At 40.3% G+C, this 27,500-nt stretch overlaps 1 protein-coding gene across 1 annotated transcript in view; it reads right to left on the bottom strand.

Moving 5' to 3' along the window:
* Positions 1-19,515, bottom strand: part of asic1b (acid-sensing (proton-gated) ion channel 1b) — a 481,184-nt gene extending 461,669 nt beyond the window's left edge. Inside the window, exon 1 of the mRNA XM_061940305.2 lies at positions 18,474-19,515. Coding sequence (XP_061796289.1) covers positions 18,474-18,832 — 359 coding nt within the window. The 5' untranslated portion in view covers positions 18,833-19,515. The remainder of the gene's footprint in view (positions 1-18,473) is intronic.
* Between the last annotated feature and the right edge of the window lie 7,985 nt (positions 19,516-27,500).

Below are 27,500 nucleotides of genomic sequence, written 5' to 3' on the forward strand. Positions count from 1 at the left end.
CTGTAGCTTAACAAACAGCTCTAATTACACGCGGATAAAGTCTTGTTCATCACGCCGCTTATGAGGCGCACGCTAATTGCAGCGACCTCCTTCTGCCTCCAGTCCCCAAAATGTTCAAGATGGCAACAATCATGCTTCATCCGTGTTTGAACTCTTACATGTGTGAGTCTCAAGGAGACTTAGTCCAGTGTTTTTCAACCTTTTTTTGAGCCAAGGCACATTTTTTTTAAAGGGGAACATTATCACCAAACCTATGTAAGCGTCAATATATACCTTGAAGTTGCAGAAAAAAAGACCATATATTTTTTTAACCGATTTCCGAACTCTAAATAGGTGAATTTTGGCGAATTAAACGCCTTTCTATTATTCGCTCTCGGAGCGATGACGTCACAACGGGAAGCAATCCGCCATTTTCTCAAACACATTACAAACACCGAGTCAAATCAGCTCTGTTATTTTCCGTTTTTTTCGACTGTTTTCCGTACCTTGGAGACATCATGCCTCGTCGGTGTGTTGTCGGAGGGTGTAACAACACGAACAGGGACGGATTCAAGTTGCACCAGTGGCCCAAAGATGCGAAAGTGGCAAGAAATTGGACGTTTGTTCCGCACACTTTACTGACGAAAGCTATGCTACGACAGAGATGGCAAGAATGTGTGGATATCCTGCGACACTCAAAGCAGATGCATTTCCAACTGGACTGGACAGATCAGCTTTCAGGAAAAGAGAGTGGATGAGGGTATGTCTACAGAATATATTAATTGATGAAAACTGGGCTGTCTGCACTCTCAAAGTGCATGTTGTTGCCAAATGTATTTCATATGCTGTAAACCTAGTTCATAGTTGTTAGTTTCCTTTAATGCCAAACAAACACATACCAATCGTTGGTTAGAAGGCGATCGCCGAATTCGTCCTCGCTTTCTCCCGTATCGCCGTTTTCGTTGGTTTCGCTTGCATACGGTTCAAACCGATATGGCTCAATAGCTTCAGTTTCTTCTTCAATTTCGTTTTCGCTACATCCGTCCACACTACAACCATCCGTTTCAATACATGCGTAATCTGTTGAATCGCTTAAGCCGCTGAAATCAGAGTCTGAATCCGAGCTAATGTCGCTATAGCTTGCTGTTCTAACCGCCATGTTTGTTTGTATTGGCATCACTGTGTGACGTCACAGGAAAATGGACGGGTGTATATAACGATGGTTAAAATCAGGCACTTTGAAGCTTTTTTTTTTTTTAGGGATATTGCGTGATGGGTAAAATTTTGAAAAAAACTTCGAAAAATAAAATAAGCCACTGGGAACTGATTTTTAATGGTTTTAACCCTTCTGAAATCATCCAGACTACAGATAAATTGTATTATTATGTTTATCTTACCTAAAAATAAATATATATATTAAAATAAAAAATAAAAAAGTTTTACTATATTTAGCTAAAAACATCAAAATTAATTATATTTTTATTTGTATTTTTTCTGACTCCTTATTACACTCAGCCATAGAATTATACATTAAAATAAACATATTTGAAATAATTAATTTTAAATGATCATAATAATTCATTTAAAATGACCATATTTAATTATTAAAATAATTGCTTGTTTATCAACAACTTTAACATTTTATTCATTACATTTTGAAGCTCTCAGAAGCCAAGCTATGTTATATTCCTTAATATTTATTTATGCAAGTTTGAAGTATCACTTATCTAAACACAGTTTTGTTTGCATATTTTCAGGATGTAGATATATATATATATATATATATATATATATATAAATATATATAAAATACTTGACTTGGTGAATTCTAGCTGTCAATATACTCCTCCCCTCTTAACCACGCCCCCAACCACGCCCCCCCAAACCCCCACACACACCTCCCGAAATTGAAGGTCTCAAGGTTGGCAAGTATGCCTTTCTGTCTTGCCTCTGGTGAGGGCTTTTTTTCCGCTCCCTCTTCTCCCAGCTTGCTCTCTTTGTTTTTTGTCTTGTCTGAACTTCTCCCGCCCCTCTGTTGAGAGTTTGTCGTGATTAAATGTAACGTGTTTATGTGTGCATTGCATGGAGGTTTTTTCCCCACTCCAAACTAGGCCCCCTAAGGAGCCCAGTCTAGATTGTATTTTTTTTACTCATCTTTTTCCCCAGCGTTTTACCTTTTTCCCCATCTTTTACAGGGCGCCTTATGGCGACCCATCAGCGTCCCCGTGCTGTAACCATGTACACTGTTTGTTGGTCTAATCTTGAACGGGTTTGTGCTGAAAACGTTTTGTTGTACTTGTGCAATGACGATAAAGACCTATCTAATCTGATCTGATGAAGTTTGGTTCTTTTATGAATTTATTATGGGTTTACTGAAAATGTGAGCAAATGTGCTGGGTCAAAAGTATACATACAGCAATGTTAATATTTGCTTACATGTCCCTTGGCAAGTTTACCTGCAATAAGGCACTTTTGCACTTTTGGTAGCCATCCACAAGCTTCTGCTTGAATTTTTGACGTCTGGACAATGCTGAAGTAACAAGTCCACGTCAGAAAACCAACAAATTTAGCTGAACTGCACCAATTTTGTCAAGAGGGGTGGTCAAAAATTCAACCAGAAGCTTGCCAGAAGGTCACATTAAAATGAAATTGAGTAGAGCCATAATAAATTCATAAAAGAAGCAAACTTCATGAATGTTTTTTGTGACCAACAAGTATGTGCTCCAATCACTCTATCACAGAAAAACAAGGAGTTGTAGAAATTATTGGAAATTCAAGACAGCCATGACATGATGTTCTTTACAAGTGTATGTAAACTTTTGACCACGACTGTATTCTCACTTTACAGAGATGTTGTGCATGTACTTGTGTCATAGGAGGGCGTAGGACAGGAGCTAGAAGCTGCACCAGACTGCGCCTCGGGGCTTCGCAGCGTGGGTCGATCAATACGCTAAAAATACCCCGTTATGTTTTCAAGACGCCATTTAGACGTGTTGTGTTGATGCGCCCGCGAGAAGGACCAACATATGCGCACGTCAGCAGAAAAATTCCTGTTTCTGCAGAGAATTTACAGGGTTTTGTTTTTTTTTTCTCAATTGTTCTGTTCATTGCTATTCTGAATGTTGCTGGGTTGGGTTTTGGAATTGCATTATTATGGTATTGTTGTGTATTATTTTGTTGGATTGATTCATTTAAAGGGGAACATTATCACAATTTCAGAAGGGTTAAAACCATTAAAAATCAGTTCCCAGTGGCTTATTTTATTTTTCGAAGTTTTTTTCAAAATTTTACCCATCACGCAATATCCCTAAAAAAAAAGCTTCAAAGTGCCTGATTTTAACCATCGTTATATACACCCGTCCATTTTCCTGTGACGCAAAAATCCAAGTCTGAATCCGAGCTAATGTCGCTATACCTTACACAGTGATGCCAATACAAACAAACAGCAAGGTATAGCGACATTAGCTCGGATTCAGACTTGGATTTCAGCGGCACAGGAAAATGGACGGGTGTATATAACGATGGTTAAAATCAGGCACTTTGAAGCTTTTTTTAGGGATATTGCGTGATGGGTAAGCGATGCCAATACAAACAAACAGCAAGGTATAGTGACATTAGCTCGGATTCAGACTCGGATTTCAGCGGCTTAACACTGTCTGATAAGATAATTACTAACAACTATGAACTAGGTTTACAGCATATGAAATACATTTGGCAACAACATGCACTTTGAGAGTGCAGACAGCCCATTTCAGGCGCGCTAAGAACATATATTTTTCCACGATTTCAGCACTCAGGTTAACCATACCTAAATAGACACAAAATACTGCATTACACAAGACTACCCGAATGTACTCGAATGATTGAAAAAAATAAATGTTTTTAAGCTAAATTATTGGTAAACACAGTTTATGTATAATAATCTATGTAAAACCGCGAGTAATGAATAAAGTTTTCATCAATTAATATATTCTGTAGACATACCCTCATCCGCTCTCTTTTCCTGAAAGCTGATCTGTCCAGTTTTGGAGTTGATGTCAGCAGGCCAGGGAAGCTAGGGTCGATATTCTTCTCTTGATCATCTTCGGTGGCATAAGGGACGGTGTGAGCCAAGACATCCAGGGGGTTTAGCTCGCTCGTCTGCGGGAACAAACTGCCGCCATTGCTTGCTGTGCTACCGAGGTCCTTTGTCCCTGAATAGCTCTCACACTCCGGCAGATTCAATGGGGGTCTGGCGGCAGATTTCTTTGACTTTATTGTTGGAAATGCATCTGCTTTGAGTGTCGCAGGATATCCACACATTCTTGCCATCTCAGTCGTAGCATAGCTTTCGTCGGTAAAGTGTGCGGAACAAACGACTGACCATTTCGTCGGCTTTCCCCACAGCCTCGTATTTTGAACAAATTTCATCCAATTTCTTGCCACTTTCGCATCTTTGGGCCACTGTTCGTGTTGTTACACCCTCCGACAACACACCGACGAAAGTGAGAAAATGGCGGATTGCTTCCCGATGTGACGTCACGTTGTGACTTCATCGCTCCGCAGGGCTCGAAAAGGCGAAAGAAATGGGGGGCGGGTAGAGATTTTAAAAGCTCTGTCACGCCAAATTTCTTCCCCCTACAAAAACCTTCCCCCCCCCCCATTTACTTCCGGGGTCATTTCCTTTTACGTAATTTCCTCTTACTTACGTCATTTCCTCGGCAACCTTTACCAGTCAAAGAGCCATTTTGACCAGTTTCACAAATTATAGAAAACAATGGGAGCCGCAAAAAATTTTTGAAATTTTAAATGAAATTACACTGCATACAAAGTTTTTTTTTTTGCTTTGTGCTATGTATAAACCAGGGGTCTCAGATACGCTGCCCACACTTTTATGTGGAATTTGAAAGCTGGTGCGGCACGCGGGTTCTAAATGAATGGCTCAGCGTCGTGCGTGCGGTGATGGTACAGAATATGGCACCCACTACAGCCAGCGTGCCTGAACAGCCACACGTTGTACGGGACTTCCGCTTGCTCACATAGGTGACAGCAAGGCATACTTGGTCAACAACGACACAGGTCACACTGACGGTGGCGGTATAAAAAAACAAAAAAACTTTAACACTCTTACTAATAATGCGCCACACTGTGAACCCACACCAAACAAGAATGACAAACAAATTTCAGGAGAACATCTGCACCGTAACACAACATAAACACAACAGGACAAATACCCAGAATCCCATGCAGCCCTAACTCTTCCGGGATACATTATACACCCCCCCCCCTGCTACCAAACCCTGCCCACCTCAACCGACGCACAGAAGGGGGGGGGGGGGGGTGTGAGGGAGCAGGGTTGGGGTGGGGGCGGGGTTTGGTGGTAGCAGGGGTGTATAATGTAGCCCGGAAGAGTCAGGGCTGCATGGGATTCTGGGTGTTTGTTCTGTTGTGTTTATGTTGTGTTAAGGTGCAGATGTTCTCCCGAAATGTGTTTGTCATTCTTGTTTGGTTTTGGTTCAAAGTGTGGCGCATTATTAGTAAGAGTGTTAAAGTTGTTTTATATGGTCACCGTCAGTGTAACCTGTGTGGCTGTTGACCAAGTATGCCTTGCTGTCACGTACGTGTGCAAGCAGAAGATGTATATTGTATAACAAGTGTTGGGCTGGCACGCTGTTAATACAGATTGTAGAGGGCGCCAAATGTTGTACCATCATGGCACGCCCTTATTATAGCCGTAAGGGTGAAAAGCGGTGAATATTAATCCCGGGAGTTTTCTGCGAGAGGTACTGAAATCCGGAAGTCTCACGGGAAAATTGGGGGGTTCAGCAAGTAAGCTGCTGAGCCGCATCAGAGTGATCAAAGAGCCGCATGCGGCTCCGGAGCCGCGGGTTGCCGACCCCTGTCTTAGGTCATTGACAGCGATCGATAGAATCCAAATCTCCTGAAAATGGTGGTGTCACTGAATGACATTTGTCTTTATCTTTCCCAGGGGACTTATATCAAACACCAGCAGGCTTCGAAAAATTCCAGGCGGAGTTTTAGGGAAAATTTCAGGCGGAGTGTTGGGGCCGCTGCTGGGAACTTCTGTCTCCGTGGCAACGTGCAAAAAATATTAATTAATATATAATACTGTTAAATGTCTGTACTTTAAATGAACATTATTGTTGAAACCATTTCACTACAATATTGTGTGTGCTGCTGTCCTGTGTCAAAGCCGAAGTGTTATCGATCGCTGTCAATGACGTAAGAGGAAATGACCCCGGAAGTAAATGGGGGGGGGTTTGTAGGGGGAAGAAATTTGGCGTGACAGCTCCAATATTGGGATCGTCATATCGGATGAGGATGAGGAGGCAAGAAAGTGCTCCTCTTCGTCATTTAATATTAACTGACGCTCACGTGTTCTACATTCCACACACCCTCCCGTGAAGGCTTTTATTCATCATATAATACCAAGTTACAATAGTCAGGGTTTTTTTTTCCCCCAGGACAGGGGTCGGCAACCCGTGGCTCCGGAGCCGCATGCGGCTCTTTGATCACTGATGCGGCTCAGCAGCTTACTTGCTGAACCCCCCAATTTTCCCGTGAGACTTCCGGATTTCAGTACCTCTCGCGGAAAACTCCCGGGATTATTATTCACCGATTTTCACCCTTACATCTATAATAAGGGCGTGCCATGATGGTACAACATTTGGCGCCCTCTACAATCTGTATCAACAGCGTGCCCGCCCAACACTTCATTTACGATATACATCATCTGCTTGCACACGTACGTGACAGCAAGGCATACTTGGTCAACAGCCACACAGGTTACACTGACGGTGACCATATAAAACAACTTTAACACTCTTACTAATAATGCGCCACACTTTGAACCAAAACCAAACAAGAATGACAAACACATTTCGGGAGAACATCTGCACCTTAACACAACATAAACACAACAAAACAAACACCCAGAATCCCATGCAGCCCTGACTCTTCCGGGCTACATTATACACCCCTGCTACCACCAAACCCCGCCCCCACCCCAAGCCTGCTCCCTCACACATCAACCCCCCTCTGTGCGTCGGTTGAGGTGGGCGGGGTTTGGTAGCGGGGGTGTATAATGCATACTTGCCAACCCTCCCGGATTTTCCGGGAGACTCCCGAAAATTCAGCGCCTCTCCCGAAAACCTCCCGGGACAAATTTTCTCCCGAAAATCTCCCGAAATTCCGGCGGAGCTGGAGGCCACGCCCCCTCCAGCTCCATGCAGACCTGAGTGAGGACAGCTTGTAAAGCAGTTCGTCTGCCGTAAACAGCAACGTTGTGACACTCTTAAACAGGACAATACTGCCATCTACTGTACATGCATATGTGACATTAACATATACGGCTTTTAGAGAGTGCAGTGCACAACTGCGCACACAACAAGGAGACGAAGCAGAATGAGTCATCAGAGAGGGTGTTCAGCATGGTTAGAAAAATAGTGACAAAGAATACAACAAGGATGGACAATTCAACCCTTAACTCAACAATGAGTAGATGAGTGTCATGTGTGTGTAATAAAATGTATATATATATATATATATATAGCTAGAATTCACTGAAAGTCAAGTATTTTATTTATATATATATATATATATATATATATATATATATATATATATATATATATATATATATATATATATATGTATATACGAAATACTTGACTTACTTACTCAAATATTTCTTATATATATATATATATATATATATATATATATATACTTGACTTGGTGAATTCTAGCTGTAAATATATTCCTCCCCTATTAGCTACGCCCCCAAACACGCCCCGACCACACCCCCCACCCCCACCTCCCGAAATCGGAGGTCTCAAGGTTGGCAAGTATGATAATGTAGCACGGAAGAGTTAGGGCTGCATGGGATTCTGGGTATTTGTCCTGTTGTGTTTATGTTGTGTTACGGTGCAGATGTTCTCCCGAAATGTGTTTGTCATTCTTGTTTGGTGTGGGTTCAAAGTGTGGCGCATTATTAGTAAGAGTGTTAAAGTTTTTTTTAATAACGCCACCGTCAGTGTAACCTGTGTGGTTGTTGAGTACGGTAAGTATGCCTTGCTGTCACCCACGTGAGCAAGCGGAAGCCCCATTCAACATGTGGCTGATCAGGCACGCTGGCTATATGCTGTATCATCACGACACGCATGTCGCTGACAACCGCTATTCATAAAACCCGCGTGCCACACCAGCTTAAAAATTCCATAAAAGGTGTGGGCAGCGTGTCTGAGACCCCTGGTTTATACATAGCACAAAGCAATAAAAAAAACTTTGTATGCAGTGTTATTTCATTTAAAATTTCAAAAAAAATTTGCGGCTCCCATTGTTTTCTATAATTTGTGAAACTGGTCAAAATGGCTCTTTGACTGGTGAAGGTTGCCGACCCCTGCCCCAGGATAAAAGTTAATGGCAAGGACCCTATAAGGTTCCGCATGTTAGGTCCCGTGTTGTTTGTGGCAGCGTGGCGTAAGCGAGACAGGTGTCGGAACACTGCTTTGCACTCAAGGCGCGACTTGGAGGACTTGAAGTTGCAGACGTCTCCTTTCTTTTGCTCAACAAGCAAACCGGGATGAAAAATGAAAAGCGAGGGGGTCATAATGTGGAATTGCTGTCGACACATCAGGGGCCGTATTTATCAAGCGTCTTAGAAGTCTGCTAAGAGTTGACTTATGAGTAAAGAAATTCTTCGCTGAAAGCTGCCCTTAAAAGTTAGTTATCAAGCGTCTTACTCACACTTTCAGCAAAGTGTAGGACTGAATCTTAAGTGTCACACTCGGTGCTGAATTCCGACATTACTATGTGCCGTAAACGGAATGTTAGGTGACGTCATATCTGTGTCCATAGAAATGACCAATCACGGAAGGGAATCCCTTGTCTAAGAATAAAGAAATATCTTAGAAATATTTACCGGTAAGTGGACAATGGGAGTGTATATTTTGACAAACTACAAAATAATACAAAACAAACAATATTGGCAATGAATCAAAAATAAATGTTTCCTTTTCATCCCAATTCATTTTCCCAGTGGCGAGATATCGAAGCATTGTGATGACCTTTAGTTCTGCTGCGTGATGTTGCTGATGAGATGACGCCCCTTATTATTAAATCTGTGACAAAAATAATACCCGCGCTGTCTAAACGATACCGTTTGATCAGCTGCTCGTCATCAAACAAAGCCAGGACATCCTTCCGCTCCCTGAACGTTTGCGCACGTCTCTCTCGCCTCAGTGCCATCCCTAACCACTTAGGACACCTCTGAAGGTCTCTTAAATATCGTGGAGAGTAGGAGTGATTCTTAGACTTAAGAAAGTTGATAAATAGCTTTTATTCTTAAGTTTGAGAGTAGGACTAAATTTCGCAAATTCTCAGGACTTAAGTGTAAAATGGCACTCTAAGACGCTTGATAAATACGGCCCCAGATCGTTACCTCCACCAAAGGATTTTCTGGGACTGATCCACTAAGATCCAAATACCACGCGCTAAACACTGTGTGCAGAGCATAAAATACCATATTTCCGGACTATAGAGCGCACCGGTATATAAGGCGCACCCACTAAATCCATATTTTAGCCGCATTGGACTATAAGTCGCAGATATATCCCTTTTAAAAATGTGTTATTTACACAGAAAACATACTTGCCAACCTTGAGACCTCCGATTTCGGGAGGTGGGGGGAAGGGGTGGGGGTGGGCGTGGTCGGGCTGGGACGGGGGCGTGGCTAAAAGGGGAGGAGTATATTTACAGCTAGAATTCACCAAGTCAAGTATTTCATATATATATATATATTTATATATATGAAATAAATACTTGAATTTCAGTGTTCATTTATTTACACATATACACACACATAACACTCATCTACTCATTGTTGAGTTAAGGGTTGAATTGTCCATCCTTGTTCTATTCTCTGTCACTATTTGTATAACCATGCTGAACACCCTCTTTGATGATGCATTGATGTGTGGCACGCACAAAAGTGCGTTCATCAAATGCACTAGATGGCAGTATTGTCCTGTTTAAGAGTGTCACAACATTGCTGTTTACGGCAGACGAACTGCTTTACGGTATACAAAAACGTGACTGCTGCTGTTGTGTGTTGTTGCCGCGCTGCGAGGACGTTAATGAAACTGCCTAACAATAAACCCACATAAGAAACCAAGAAGTCGCCCTCCATCATTCTACAGTTATAACGTGATTGGGCAGGTATGCTGTTTATATATCCCGCCTGAATTTCGGGAGATTTTTGTGAGAAAATTTGTCCCGGGAGGTTTTCGGGAAAGGCGCTGAATTTCGGGAGTCAGTTGGCAGAGTGGCCGTGTCAGCAACCTGAGGGTTCCTGGTTCGATCCCCACCTTCTACACTGCAAACACTGAAATCTAAGTAAGATTAAATATCTTAAATAAGGGTGATATTTGCTTATTTTCTGTCTGATAAGATCATTCTTCTCATTGAGCAGATTTTATGTTAGAGTGTTTTACTTGTTTTAAGTGTTTTGGTCCTAAATGACCTCAGTAAGATATTACAGCTTGTTGCTGAGATTTGATGAGCTATATTGAGTAAAACATGCTTGAAACTAGAATATCAAGTGTTGCAAAGCTGTGTCATCAACACTCACAAGTATAAAACTACTTTTTTAAAGTAATCATTTCTTACTTTAAGCATGAAAAAAAAAATGATGCTGAGCGCATATCATTATGTCAAGATAATGGCACTAGCATTTACTTAATTCAAGAATATTTTTCAACATATTGAGCAAAAAGGTCTCTTTTTTTTCTACCAAGAAAAGTGCACTTGTTATTAGTGAGAATATACTTATTTTAAGGTATTTTTGGGTTCACTGAGGTTAGCTAATTTTACTTGTTTTGGAAAGTCTTGACAAGCCAAATTTTCTTGTTCTATTGGCAGATTATTTTGCTTAGTTCAAATAAAATACCCCTCATTTTTGTATTTGTTTTTCCTTGTTTTTGAACACTGACTTTTTGCAGTTTACCAACCTCGTCACGTATATATATATATATATATATATATATATATATATATATATATATATATATATATATATATATATATATATATATATATATATATATATATATATATATATATATATATATATATTTATTTTTGGAACTATTTGCATTATGGCCATCGACAAAGAAAAATCCTTAAGTCAGCCGCACTGTTTCGTAAGCCGCAGGGTTCAAAGTGTAGGAAAAAATTGGCTTGTAGTCCGGAATTTACAGTGATCTACTAACACTACGTGAGCATCCTTGTGACATTACAGTATTTGCAAATGCATTGTACAATTAGTTTTTTTTACATTTTCACAGTAAAGTCATGCGTTTTCTATGTCTTAAAACCATACTAATTTAGGTTTATCTACCGTTTCTTAGTTTACAGGAATCCACTACATTGACTACTGTGATAAACTACTTTTGTTGCTCTTTAAACATTGTTTGCCATAGTTTTAACTGTCTTTTTTTTTTTTTTTTTTGCAGCGTGCATTATCTGTTATCGAGAGGAGCCAGATGAGGTGGTTCGGGCATCTGGTCAGGATGCCACCCGAACGCCTCCCTAGGGAGGCGTTTCGGGCACGTCCGACCGGTAGGAGGCCACGGGGAAGACCCAGGACACGTTGGGAAGACTATGTCTCCCGGCTGGCCTGGGAACGCCTCGCAATCCCCCGGAAGGACGAAGTGGCTGGGGAGAGGGAAGTCTGGGCTTCTCTGCTTAGGCTGCTGCCCCCGCGACCCGACCTCGAATAAGAAGATGGATGGACTAACTTAATATTCAGGTCATGAGATGTAAATGGGTTATTGTCGAAGGTTTTTGGATGACATTTTAGAGCGATTTCAAGGCAGAATGGAATACTTCAATTCACAGCATTGTTAGCCCGGCCGCCTAGAACGAGCAGATTACCACAAATTAGAATGCATTAAAAATATATATATACACATATGCGATTTGAGTAATTGAGAATTTTATTGACATCTTAAAGAATTGAATCCATGTAATGCTTTAAAAAAGGCAAATGGATGGCACAAAAAGCCAAAAGGCTTGTTTCCATTGTGGCCCATTAAATATTCCTCACATTTGATACATTCAATAATAAAAAGATAAACAACCTGTAACATGTATGTAAAAAATTACGTTAAAAAAATTGATAAATTATGTACATATACACAGTATACATGTGAAGTGAATTATACTTTATATAGCGCTTTTCTCTAGTGACTCAAAGCGCTTTTACATAGTGAAACCCAATATCTAAGTTACATTTAAACCATTGTGGGTGGCACTGGGAGCAGGTGGGTAAAGTGTCTTGCCCAAGGACACGACGGCAGTGACTAGGATGGCGGAAGCGGGGATCGAACCTGGAACCCTCAAGTTGCTGGCACGGCCACTCTATCACCCCCACATGTCAGGTGATTTGAAAAACAATATATACACTATGTACATGTGTTCTTGTCTCTCGTAAATATTGGGAATTAAATTCCCAAAAAGTCACAATCATACGTCACAGTAAGATCTGGTCTTACGGTAAACCTTCCAAGCGTTCAAACCCCCGGCCGAGTCATACCAAAGCCTATAAAAAAAATGGGAGCCATTACCTCCCTGCTTGGCACTCAGCATCAAGGGTTGGAATTGGGGGTTAAATCACCAAAAAAATGATTCCTGGGCGCGCACCATCAATTGAATTTGTTTTAAAATCGGCCCCTTTAATTCACCCGGCAACAATAGAATAAAATTAGAAAATGATATTGCTGAAAAGACAATAAATGTATATATGTTGACGGAGCTGCAGCGCGATCACCTCCTTCTCACAGCCATATCAACTGCCAGTCCAGACGTGCTAAACAAAGATGCAAAATAGCTCCTGCAGAACAGTTTTAGTCTTGATAAATCACACTGCGTGTGCTAAATAAGTCATTTTAAAAGAGCCATCAATCTGTCAATCCTTTCCGTGTCCGGGCCAGGTAAGGTTCCTCGTGTTGGGTCAAATTAAGTAAAAATAATAAAATAAAATAACTCTCTTATAGGGCCCGCCCCTTTTAATATTTGACATTGCACTCGGCAGCACTTCCTTTTTAGGCCCCGCCCCCATGTGACTTTGAGGTAAACATTTTCCAGTTTGATGATCAGCACAAATTCTCACTCAAGAGACGCAATCAACTGCGCAGCAGCTTAGTAGATGAGCTTTGCGTGTGCTATTCAGTTTAGACGTCTTCTTAATGGGGCCGATTATGCAAAACCAATTTTACTCACCTATTGTTTTTGTGTATTTGGGATCTGCATATGTCCCGGGAATTTCAAATCAAACCATGGAGGCATGGCGGGGATATTTATAAAACAATCTTGCCTTCTTTCAAAATTAGTCCGCCATTGTCGTGAATAAGTTCCTTCTTTTTCTCTATCCTCTTGTTGTGGGGCAGACTGGCTCCTACATGCACATGCATCCTCCGCCGTTGCCATTTCTAATACAAAGTCGCGTATAGTTCGAACTCACAACTGTCAGTAGGCTCGCTACGGAAAAACTACAACAAAGTGGGCATGGAGAAGACCGTCAAAGTGGAGGCACGTACACAAAACGTCAGATGGTCAGAAAGCGGTTTGAAGATGCTCTGTAAAACATAATCCATGCAACATTTTGACCAAATAACCACCATTGCGTGTTATGTAGACCACAAGGAAGTGTTTTAAATGTAAAAAATTTTTTTATAATAAGACCTCTTTAATTAACACAAACTTTTCGTAGATTAGATCCAAATAATTACATTTCCAATAAGAAACGCCTGCACCTTTATCACTTTTTCCCCTTATTAGAACATGAGTATTCTGGTTCAAGTTAAACACAGGAAGTGAACAAACTATCAGTAACAGTTGAGACACAAAGAAGAACAAGTAAGAATCAGTAAGCTCTGCTTCACCCAGCTCCTTTTCGGACATGTTGACTTCCACAAGAGTAAACACAGGCATCCCCTTATTGTAACATTGTTACGTATGCTGGAAAATAAACAATCCTTAACATCCTGCTCGATTGTAAATATGCAAACATAGGATACATTAAATATGAGTGTAAATACAGAGTGAATAGACTACCTAGTTTATACGAATAGACACCTGGTTACACTGTGCGTGTATGTAAATAGGCCGGCAGATGTCTCCATACTGCTTGGCACTCAGCATCAAGGGTTGGAATTGGGGGTTAAATGACCAAAAAAAAAAGATTCCCGGGCGCGGCCACCGCTGCTGCTCACTGCTCCCCTCACCTCCCGGCAGGTGATCAAGGGTGATGGGTCAAATGCAGAGGATAATTTCGCCACACCTCGTGTGTGTGTGTGTGACAATCATTGGTACTTTCAACTTTAACCATGCACATAGTTCAGGGGTGTCAAACTCAAATACAGAGTGGGCCAAAATTTAAAACTGAACAAAGCCGCGGGCCAAGTTGAACAAATTAACCTTTTAATAGGGACCCAAACAAGTTTTGTATTGAATATTGAACAAGCAAGGCTTATATAACTTTATAGTGACACGCAAAATCGAGTTTCAAATAATAAAAAAATATCAATGGCATATCAAATACAATTTAAATAAACATTGAATGCCTCTTTTCTATTTGCAGCCTTCTGAGGTAAATATCAACATTTTAAAATAAAATAACAATGAATAAACCAACCACTATGTATTATGTACCATTCAGGACTTTAAACTGCTCAGTTTGCAACACACTGATCTAATCTGATGTGCCCAAGCCAGATACCTGACATCTTTTCTTGGATGCTAGTTCATTAATGTCGGGGCTCAGGCTTTGAGCTGAGGCAACCTTCATTATCGAACGAAGGTGTTCATCAGTCATTATATCTCGTCCACCCGGACCACAGTCTTGGGGGCGTGCCTTAAAGGCACTGCCTTTAAACGTACACTTTTAAAATGATCTTACTCGTTTTTAAATCCTTACGTGGTCTTGCCCCACCGTACCTCTCTGAGCTGCTCCATCTCTATGCCCCCACCCGGTCCCTCAGGTCAGCTGATCAGCTGATCCTGGAGGTACCCAAAACAAAGCGCAAGCTCAGAGGGGACAGAGCTTTCTCTGTTGCGGGTCCCAAGCTCTGGAACGATCTCCCTCTCCATGTGAGACAGGCCCCATTTTTGGCTATTTTTAAGAGCCTTCTTAAAACCCATTTTCATTCACTGGCTTTTAACCCAGCATGAGACTATGAACTGTTTTTAGCTTTTAACTTTTTGAACTGTTTTTAACTTTTAAACTGTTTTTATCTAACAAACTGTTCTTAGGGTAATTTATATTTGCTTTTTAAATGTGTATTTTTATCCATCCATCCATTTTCTACCGCTTATTCCCTTTGGGGTCGCGGGGGGCGCTGGAGCCTATCTCAGCTATTTTAAATGTTATTTTTTAGTCTGTCCTTTGCCTCCATTTCTTTGTGGTGTACAGCCCTTTGTTTTTCAACTGTGCTTGTCTTTAAAGGGCTTTATAAATAAAGTTGGTATGGTATGGTATGGTACTCTACGAGCTATCGTCATGTCCTCTTTTCATCCATTCTAACATCGTTCAGACCCAGTCACAAGATATGTGCGGCTTCTGTACGCACACATGAGTGAATGCAACGCATACTTCATCAACAGCGATACAGGTTACACTGAGGGTGCCAGTATAAAAAACTTTAACACGGTTAGAAAGAGTTAGTGCTGCAAAGGGTTCTGGGTATTTGTTCTGTTGTGTTTATGTTGTGTTACGGTGCGGATGTTCTCCCGAAATGTGTTTGTCATTCTTGTTTGGTGTGGATTCACAGTGTGGCGTATATTTCTAACAGTGTTAAAGTTTTTTTTATTCGGCTACCCTCAGTGTAACCTGTATTGCTGTTGATGAAGTATGCGTTGCATTCAATTGTGCGTGCAGAAGCCGCACATGTTGTGTGACCGGGCCAGCACTCGTTGGACTTGCTGAAAAGCAGACGTGACGATTTTCGGGAGGGGCGCTGAAGTTCGGGAGACTCCCGGGAGGGTTGGCAAGTATTAGAATTAGCTGTGAATGCGGTGTTACCGCGGCACCGCCACAATATAAAATCGGCGGGTCAGCTCTAGTGTTTTTTTGATATCGCCTCAAGGGCCAAGTGAAATTACACGGCGGGCTGAATTTGGCCCGCGGGCCAGAGTTTGACACCATGGACATAGTTACTTTGCTGTAGTCAGCACATTTATATTGTGTTGTTTTTATGCAATATTTCTTATCTAAAAGTGTATTTTTCCCTTTTAAAAAAAAAAAAAAGGTATGTTGTGCGGTTATTGAAAGGCGAGTTGAATTGATTTCAACTCACTTTAAATGGGATGTTGCTGTACATATACACTCACTGTACAAACATACATATACACAAACTGTACATATACATTCACTGTACAAACACATACATGTACATATGCATACGTACACTCATGCACATAATCACGTTTCATCAAACATATATTAACGTTGTTGCTCTAGGGCAGGGGTCGGCAACCTTTACCAGTCAAAGAGCCATTTTGACCAGTTTCACAAATTATAGAAAACAATGGGAGCCGCAATAATTTTTGAAATTTTAAATAAAATAACACTGCATAAAAAGTTTTTTTTTTGCTTTGTGCTATGTATAAACCAGGGGTCTCAGACACGCTGTTCACACCTTTATATTAAATTTTTAAGCTGGTGCGGCACGCGGGTTTTAAATGAATAGCGCTTGTCAGCGTCATGCGTGCCATACAGCATATAGCACCCACTACAGCTAGCGTGCCTGTTCAGCCACATGTTGAATGGAGCTTCCGCTTGCTCACGCAGGTGACAGCAAGGCATACTTGGTCAACAACCACACAGGTTACACTGACGGTGGCGGTATAAAAAAAACTTTAATACTCTTACTAATAATGCGCCACACTGTGAACTCACACCAAACAAGAATGACAAACACATTTTGGGAGAACATCTGCACCGTAACACAACATAAACACAACAGGACAAATACCCAGAATCCCATGCAGCCCTAACTCTTCCGGGATACATTATACACCCCCGCGACCAAACCCCGCCCACCTCAACCGACGCACAGAGAGGGGGGGGGGGTTGATGTGTGAGGGAGCAGGGTTGGGGTGGGGGCGGGGTTTGGTGGTAGCAGGGGTGTATAATGTAGCCCGGAAGAGTCAGGGCTGCATGGGATTCTGGGTGTTTATGTTGTGTTTATGTTGTGTTAAGGTGCAGATGTTCTCCCGAAATGTGTTTGTCATTCTTGTTTGGTTTTGGTTCAAAGTGTGGCGCATTATTAGTAAGAGTTTTAAAGTTGTTTTATATGGTCACCGTCAGTGTAACCTGTGTGGCTGTTGACCAAGTATGCCTTGCTGTCTGTGTGTGCAAGCAGAAGATGTACATTGTATAATATGTGTTGGGCTGGCACGCTGTTAATACAGATTGTAGAGGGCGCCAAATGTTGTACCATCATGGCACGCCCTTATTATAGCTGTAAGGGTGAAAATCGGTGAATATCAATTTTCTGCGAGAGGCACTGAAACCTGGAAGTCTCACGGGAAAATTGGGGGGTTCAGCAAGTAAGCTGCTGAGCCGCATCAGAGTGATCAAAGAGCCGCATGCGGCTCCGGAGCCGCGGGTTGCCGACCCCTGCCCTAGGGTAAACTGGGTACAACACATGGCACACGGACAAAGCTTAACCTATTGTTACTATAACAATCTACAAGGTTAACGTAGGTTGCTTCTCTTTCTCCCCCTCCATTTTTCTGCATTATTTCGTATCTCAAGTTATCATGACGTATATGTATTGTTGCATTTGAACAACTGTATTGTCGATAATAGAGGTAAAGTATTGGTATTGTTTTTTATCAATAGCGCTATTTCTATTGGTATTTGTATTGCTCCATCTGTAGTGTAATAATGCTCATTGTCATTTCTGTATTTTTTATTTTCGCTAACTGCTTATTTGCTATTACTTTTACCATCATATTTGTACATGTCGCATTTGCTGATGTTGTTCTATTGTTGTTGTTGTTATTGTTGTTTTTGTCTCTCTGTCTTATCCCCCTCTTGTCTCCACAATTTCCCCCTCTGTCTTCTTTTTTTTCCCCCTCTTTCTATCCCCTCCTGCTCCGGCCCGGCTGCACTAAATGATAATATAAATACAATTAATAAAGTCAAATACAAATAAGGCAACAAGAGAAGTATCCTACACTTCTCTTTTGTAAAGTAAATCTGAACATCTACATCAACTATATAATTTGCCCGAGAAGCTGGACAGGACAAAAGAAAAGAAAAAATTAAATGGGATGTTGCTTTGAGATACGAGTGTTTTCAGTTACGAGCTCCGCCATGGAACCAATTAAGCTCGTAAGTCGAGGTAGTAGTGTATATCATAACTTTCATACAAGAGGAGAAAGTATATATTATTTTTTTTAATTAAAAAAAAAAACACCCCACGCACCTGCCGTTGAGCAAGGCCAGCAGCTCCCCGGCGTGGTACAGGTCGTTGCGCGTCACCCTGCTGAAGCGGAAGGCGTTGAGGTTGCAGAAGGTGACCGCCGGGAAGACCATGAGCGGGGCGGCCACCTCGTCCAGCTTGGTGATGTGCGGGTACTGGAAGTAGAACTGCACGCGGTCCACGCACACCAGGGCCAGCACGCCCACGGAGCCCAGGAAGAAGAGGCTCCACAGGGTCCGCTTGACGCACATGCGCTCGTAGGTGAACATGTGCGAGATGCCGTGCAGCGTGGAGCGGCTGGCGAACACCTCGATGGGAGCCGGTCTCCAGTCCGGGTCCTCGGAGTCCGCTTTCAGCGCCATGGTGGGCTGCGTGGAAGTGGGGCGCGAATAGCAGAAACGGAGCGAGGATGAGAGGAGGGGGGGCTAGAAGGGGGGGGTAGGTTACGAAGAGTCTGCAAGTTCACGCCCTTGCGTGGATCTCGTGGATCTCATGGAGGAGCCGGTCCTGAAAGCGTAAATTGCATTTGAACGCAACACGCTGCATTTGAACGCAACACGAAGAGGCGGTGGGGGCTTTCGCAGCCTTTTTGGTGGGAATAAAAAAAAATTAAAAAAATCAAGGCTGCCGGAGAAAGAGCTGCATCATGACGGGCTGTCACCCGGCCGTCATCTCCTCACCTCTGCGGATAAAAATAATCCCCGAGGAGGACAAGTGCGCACCTGGGTTTTAGGGGGGGGTGGAAGGCGGTCAATCCCAGCTGGAGACAATTCAGGCGTCCGAGTGACGAGCATCCGGGGCTGCCGCGCTGATGCTGACCGATCGATGCGATCGGACGTGGGGAGGAAGGGGAGCGCGACAACAGGACGGTGGGGGTTTTCTTACGCCAGGTGACGACGTCAGCTGTCATTCCAGCTGCGCGCGAACACGCCGAGCACACTTTTCAACCACGGCACGTGAACGCATCAATTGCACACAGCCAGTTTAGCGTTTGCACAATCAGGAGCCAAAGATGTTGACTTGATCGAGGGCGTGTGAGAGCTCATTTCCACCAGGTGCGGTTAGCCTATCATGACGTCAGGCCGCCACCTTGGTCACTATATAAAGGGGAGGATCAAAAACGTGTATGGCCGATTCGGCAGTGTTGCCAACTCAGAAAGTAGCTATTGGCTGGCCTAAAAGTCGCCGGAAGTCGTTAGATTTCGTCATCGCCTCATTTGCATAATTGATTGCAATGGGTGCTGGAGGACAGTGGTTCTCAAACCAAGTACCACCTCGGAAAACATTTGGCTCTCCAAGTACCACCACAATTTTATATAAATATATATCTAGATAGGTAGGTGTGTGTGTGTGTGTGTGTGTGTGTGTGTGTGTGTGTGTGTGTGTGTGTGTGTGTGTGTGTGTGTGTGTGTGTGTGTGTGTGTGTGTGTGTACACAAACATATAGATATATATACTTATACATTCATGCATATACATATATATACACATATATACATACATATACTGTACGTATATACATACATATACATACACACTTGTATACATACATACATACACATACATATACACATACCTATATACATACATATACACATACATACATACATATATACATACATACATATATACACATATATGTACATATGTATGCATACACGTACAGTATATGTACATGTATATACACACATATACATATATGCATATTAATACATATACATACATATATATATATGTATATATATATACACATGTACATACGTATATACATACATATACTCAGTGTTGGGTTGGTTACTGAAAAGCAGTAACTAGTTACAGTTACTAGTTACTTCATTTCAAAAGTAACTCAGTTACTAACTCAGTTACTTACACCAAAAAGTAATGCGTTACTGTGAAAAGTAACTATTTAGTTACTTATTTTTTTCTTATTTTTTTTTAATTTAAAGCTCCCATTAATGCCCTTTTAGCCTTCATTTCAGTACTGTTATTGCACTGGAGAATAATACAATGTGTTGATCAACTTGACATGCATTTGCATCACTGAACTCTGCTAAGCAATGTGGTCTACATACAACACACAAAGACAAAGATATGTTACAAAGGCCAATTTGTTTCTGGCCAGAACAAATTGACAAAACTATTTTAAATAGCTGCAACATAACGTACATAAGTAACACAGAGCATAATAACAGCATAGATGTAAACCAAGAAAGGCACACACTACATACACAAAGCCTAACCAGGCATTTTCTTCCTCAAGTAATTCTGATACAAAATCATGTCTGAAGCCCAGAACATTCTACACATTTCCCCAGTTTTAGTTTAGAGATAAGGAAAGATTGGCCTGGCCCACTAGGATCCCTCTTTATGTTTGTGAACTTTATTGTCTATACATTTAGAGTGATGTGATAATCAAACACTCTAGAAGTCTAGAATGAAAGAGTATATAAGAGAATTGACAGCAACGTTCCTTCTCAGGAGCGCGCCTGTGCAATTGCGCACTGCTCAAGCGTCCTCTGCGCACGGCAAATCTATGCCATGCACAAAATCAAATAAAAAAATAAGCGCATAACAATTTTCGACACGACACGGACACGACAGAGAAAACCGTTTTCGTCATCATTGTTCAAATATTGTAACGTCTGTCGAGACGCTTTGAGGACATGAATTCCATCCATCACTTTACTGAGCAAAACTCTTTATTGTCGGCCATAAACACATCACCAAAACATTAGTAAAAAAAAATGACATCTAGCAAAAGTGGTCATTTTCTGCAGTACAAACCAGACCAAAAGCAACTTTGTTATATCAACAGCAGCCGCTCGCTCTTTCTCACTTGCGCCAACACATGCACATATGGCACTTAGCCAGTGATGCGTTTACAGCCACACAAAAAGTCGGACAACTCCAACACCACACATAAAGTGTAATTCCAGGTCGTTACTCTATGATTTACCAATCAAATGTGTGCTTATTCTAGTGTCATTTATTAGGAATCTTAATTTATAAATATTAATCCTTAAATGCTGTTAGTATATTAAATAGATACTAATAAAAATATATTTTTTACAAACAGGAAGTTGTGCAACATGTGAATGTTTTAATGGGAACTAAATGCAATGTCTGAAAGGGGTACAAATTATTTCCAAAGCAGGACCTCCACCCAAACAAACAATACAAGTGCGCAGTTCATGAAAAACAATATTTTTTGTTATTGTCATTGTAAGTGGGCCTAAACACTTATATTAGAAATGGAAATGGCTGCTGTCATTTGATTATAATAATAAGAGAATGTTGTCTGTCTATCTGTGTTGGCCCTGTGATGAGGTGGGGACTTGTCCAGGGTGTACACTGCCTTCCGCCCGAATGCAGCTGAGATAGGCTCCAGCGACCCCGAAAGGAACAAGCGGTAGGAAAATGGATTGATGGATGGAGATTGAACTTGTTATTTAGTGAGGTTTGGGACAGGTGTGCTGCTGGTGTAGCCACAGTGTGCACATCTGATGTTGCTCACATGGGCTCCACTCATGCTCAGGGAGTTTTTCCGTTTGCTCACACACATGAACAATTAAAGGGAACATTGATTGACAGAGTGTGTCTACCTTCAGCGCTGAATGATGAGCAGAGGCAGAGTTAATCCTTAAATGGTGGTGGTGGAGGTGAAGTGGCATCAGAGTCTCTAGCTCTCTTTACTAGCTTCGTCGAAGCATGTTGCTTCTGTAGCTTGTTTCAGCAGATTTGAATTGCTGTTTTGGGCAGTAGATGGGATCTTTGATCCAAAGCACAATTTACATTTAACTAAAATGTTATTTTCTTTGTGCACGACAAAAGAAAAGTAGTGAAAATATCTCCATGTTAGCAAACTCGACTTCTGGCTCCGCCATGATCAGACACGCCCCCCCTCTCCTCCCTCCCCACACTCACACTCACACACACCCACACAGAGCGCATGTCTCTCTTCTCCGGCTTGTGACACAAGAAGAATCAGAACGATGACACAGCAGCGCTCCGATAAAACACACTTTATACTACATAAAAAGTAACGTAAAATAACGCAGTAACGCATCATGTAGTAACGGTAACTGAGTTACTGAATATAAAAAATAACGCGTTAGATTACTAGTTACCGCCGAAACTAACGGCGTTACAGTAACGCGTTACTTTGTAACGCGTTAGTCCCAACACTGCATATACTGTATGTATTTACATACATATATACATACATACATATACATACTGTACATACATACATATACATACCTATATACATACATACATATATACACATTTATGTATATATGTATGCTTACACATATATACATATACATACCTTTTTTTTTTAGTTTAGTTTAGTCTTTATTTGAAGGGACAATGCAGAGAAACATTAAGCTCAAAGACAGATATGTTCTGCACCAGATTATAGCTAAACAGATCATTTCCATCTACAGTCCCTGGCTACCTAAATTAAAGAGAAATAAAAAAAAACATGCAATAAAATGATACTATAACATGTACATGTAATCAAATTAAGAAACGACACAACATGCCCTTTCATTGCTACATACTTATACATTACAACCACACCTCATTTACATCATCCCCCACACACACACACACACACACACACACTCACACACACACACTCACACACACACACTCACAATACATGCGCTTGTTCACATCTGTCATCATTTGTAAAAAAACAAAAAAAACAACCATGATTTTAACAGACACATACACATACGCTGCTCTCATAAGTTAACCAGCTCCCCTGTTGAGCACACACGTAGACGCGTACACAGCTGCTTGGCTTGATGCCAAATAATAGCAGAGTTAAGACCGCCCAATTAGCGTCACCTAATAAATGAAATGACTGAATTTTTGTAACAAATTTCTACAATTTGTGTTTTATCCCACCCCATACATATATATGCATACATATATATATACAGGGTGGGATAAAACACACACACACATATATATATATATATATATATATATATATATATATATATATATATATATATATATATATATATATATATATATATATATATATATATATATATACATATATATATATACATATATGTATATATATATATATATATATATATATGTATATATATATATATATATATATATATATATATATATATATATATATATATATATATATATATATATATATATATATATATATACATATATGTATATATATATATGTATATATATATATATATATACATACATATATATATATATATATATACATATATATATACCGTATTTTCCGCACTATTAGCCGCACCTAAAAACCACAAATTTTCTCAAAAGCTGACAGTGCGGCTTATAACCCGGTGCGCTTTATATATGGATTAATATTAAGATTCATTTTCATAAAGTTTAGGTCTCGCAACTACGGTAAACAGCCGCCATCTTTTTTCCCCGTAGAAGAGGAAGCGCTTCTTCTTCTACGGTAAGCAACCGCCAAGGTAAGCACCCGCCCCCATAGAAGAGGAAGCGCTTCTTCTTCTACTGTAAGCAACCACCCGCCCCCATAGAAGAAGAAGGGCGCGGATATTACGTTTCATTTCCTTTGTGTGTTCCATGTTGATATACGACTCCATGCGCGCCCACATCACAGATGGTGTCAAAAAACAAGTGAAGCACACAAATACAACACTCGCCGTCATTCCGGGTGGATTAACCAAAGAACTCCAACCGCTCGATATTGGTGTCAACAGGGCATTTAAAGCACGACTGCGAACGGCGTGGGAACAATGGATGACCGAAGGCGAACACACCTTCACTAAGACAGGGAGACAGCGCCGGATGACATACGCCAACATCTGCCAGTGGATCGTAAATGCCTGGGCGGATATTTCGGTCACAACTGTGGTCCGAGCTTTCCGGAAGGCAATGACTTCGACGAGACGGAGCCGGCCATTTTGGATCCCGTATTCGCCCAACTTTTTAATTCGGACACCGAAGGAGAAGAATTCAAGGGATTTATGAATGAAGAATAACTTCAGAAAGTGAGCGTTATGTTTATTTTGTGTGTTGTGACATTAACGTTCGAGCAACATTAAGTTATTGATGTTATTGCTCTGCACTATTTTGAATTTTACTATGTTTGTGATTGCACATTTGCACATTACCGTACATTTTGGGAGTGAACAGAGTTGTTAGAACGCTGGTTTTTAATATATTATTAAAGTTTGACTGACCTATCTGACTGTTTTTTTGACATTCCCTTTAGCGCAGTTAGATGCGGCTTATAACACGGGGCGGCTTATAGGTGGACAAAGTTTTGAAATATGCCGTTCATTGAAGGCGCGGCTTTTAACCCAGGGCGCCTTATGGTGTGGAAAATACGGTATATATATATATATATATATATATATATATATATATATATATATATATATATATATATATACATATATATATATATAAACATATATATCTATATAGATGGATAGATGGATATGTGTGTGTGTGTTTTATCCCACCCTGTATATATGTATGCATATATATGTATTGGGTGGAATTTGTTACAAAATTGTACATATATATATATATATATATATATATATATATATATATATATATATATATATGTATAATTTTACATTATTTACACACACACATATATATATATATATATATATATATATATGTGTGTGTGTAAATAATGTAAAATTATACATATATATATATATATAATGTAAAATTATACATATATATGTATATATATGTATATAATGTAAAATTATGCATATATATACATATATACGTGTGTGTGTATATATATATATATATATATATAGATGGACGGACGGACGGACAGACAGACAGACAGACAGACAGACAGACAGACAGACAGACAGACAGACAGACAGACAGACAGACAGACAGACAGACAGACAGACAGACAGACAGACAGACAGACAGACAGACAGACAGACAGACAGACAGATAGACAGATAGATAGATAGATAGATAGATAGATGGATAGATAGATATATATGTGTGTGTTTTATCCCACCCTGTATATATATATATATGTATGCATATTTATGTATGGGGTGGGATAAAACACAAATTGTAGTAATTTGTTACAAAATTATACATATATATATATATATATATGATGTAAATTTATACATACAGTATATATACATATGTATGTATGTATGTATGTATAAATATATGTGTATATATATATATATATATATACATATACATATACATATATAAATATATATATATATGTATATATATATATATATATATATATATACATACATATAAATAAATAAATACATACATGTATACATATAACCATACATATACATACATAGATATGCATACATATATACCCTGAGAATACAATAACCTGGATGAATGAGAACATCTGTAATTATCTAAAATAATACATCACCACTGGAAGTTAGGGGATTTCCTCTCTTCTCTGTATAGCCCTTATAATTGCGGCACACTCGGAGGTTCGTCTCTTTATTGCCTCATTAGCTTTTGTCGAGCTGAAAAATCCAATTTCTTTGTAACCGGGGTCCAAGAGTGTAGCAAGCGACATCATGCTCATTGTCTGCAACATGCGGAGCTTCTCCCGAAGTTGTCTGATGAGGTGGTCGCCCGTTTTACCGCATTTTCATCATGGGCATGACTTGGGCATCAGAAACCTTTAGATTGGGCCCCTTTGCCTCTTGTCCACCCTTGCAGACTGGACATTGGCCGAGAGCTAGTGGGCAACTTATGACTCTCTTAGTTTGTCAATGTATGGCACATATATGCGCACAACACGTACTGCTATTTTTCTTTAGTTTTTCATTGTGTTTTACTTCTGTAGCTGTATGTGGAAATAGCGCCTCTGAAGTGGCAGGCGGTTGCAACAGTGTCTTAATATCCTTTTAATTTAGTTGATTTAGTTTATTAAGCATACCCATTAGTCTACACCGCAGTGGAGACTATTCCTCCTGGGGTCCAGGCAAAAAACATCACACAATCACAAAACAAAAGATTACAATGCAGTACAACATGATCAATAATAAAATGTTGTAATACAAAAATAGCAACAACAAAAAACAAAAAAAACAATAACTTGGAGTTTACATAATAATGTTCATACCAAAGATAAAAAATAGATATATATTTATGCAAAAATAAAACAAAGAACCAATGGCCTATAATAAACACATTAGTGTACCAAAGACAAACAATAAGTGACGAAAAAGTACCATCCATCCATTTTCTACTGCTTGTCCCATAATCAATAAAATAGTCAATAATCAATCAAATGTTAACCAGCTAACCAAAAATGAATGTTTTCCTCTTGTTTTCATACCAAAATGGAAGCACTCTCTCGCAGTTGTTGTGTTTTTCTTTGTTTCTTGCATTGAACACAGAGACCACGGTCTACCGCGTCTCTTCGGTGGCATCATAAAGCGGCGTTGGAAGTCCTCTGACATCGGGAAGGGGAGGAAGGAAGGACTTTATTGCCATTGCACGAGTACAACGGGATTTCATTTTCAGCTCAAGAGCAGACTGTCAGGATTGCCGGAACGCAGCCTTAGCGGCGTGACCCCGAGATGCAACAGACGGGAAAGATTGGAGATGGCGAGTAAAATGATTTAATGATCAAAAGAAAACACACTCACAGGGGTGGTGGAGAAAAAGCATGACTAGGAGCAGTAAAAAAAAGGTAACAAAAGAAGGCAAGTGCAACTAATAATGCTTCAAGTCACACCAGTGATAGTTTGCCTCATGGAGTATTTCTAAAGCACAAATGCGCTTCTGCTAGGTTTAATCATACTTGAATCTTGACGAGCTAACTGCTTGTTATGCTACACCAGAGCTAGTTTAGCTAGCATGGCGATGTAACTATAAGTTATCGTGCATAATCTCTGTGTTGGTGTGTGTCAGGTTCAAACACTGGTGACATCCATTAAACAAGACAAGAAGCAAGGAATTAAACAGAGACAGAATTCAATTTAGCTCAATTGAG

The sequence above is a fragment of the Nerophis lumbriciformis genome, linkage group LG03 (assembly GCF_033978685.3).
Source record: "Nerophis lumbriciformis linkage group LG03, RoL_Nlum_v2.1, whole genome shotgun sequence".
Lineage (NCBI taxonomy): Eukaryota > Metazoa > Chordata > Actinopteri > Syngnathiformes > Syngnathidae > Nerophis > Nerophis lumbriciformis.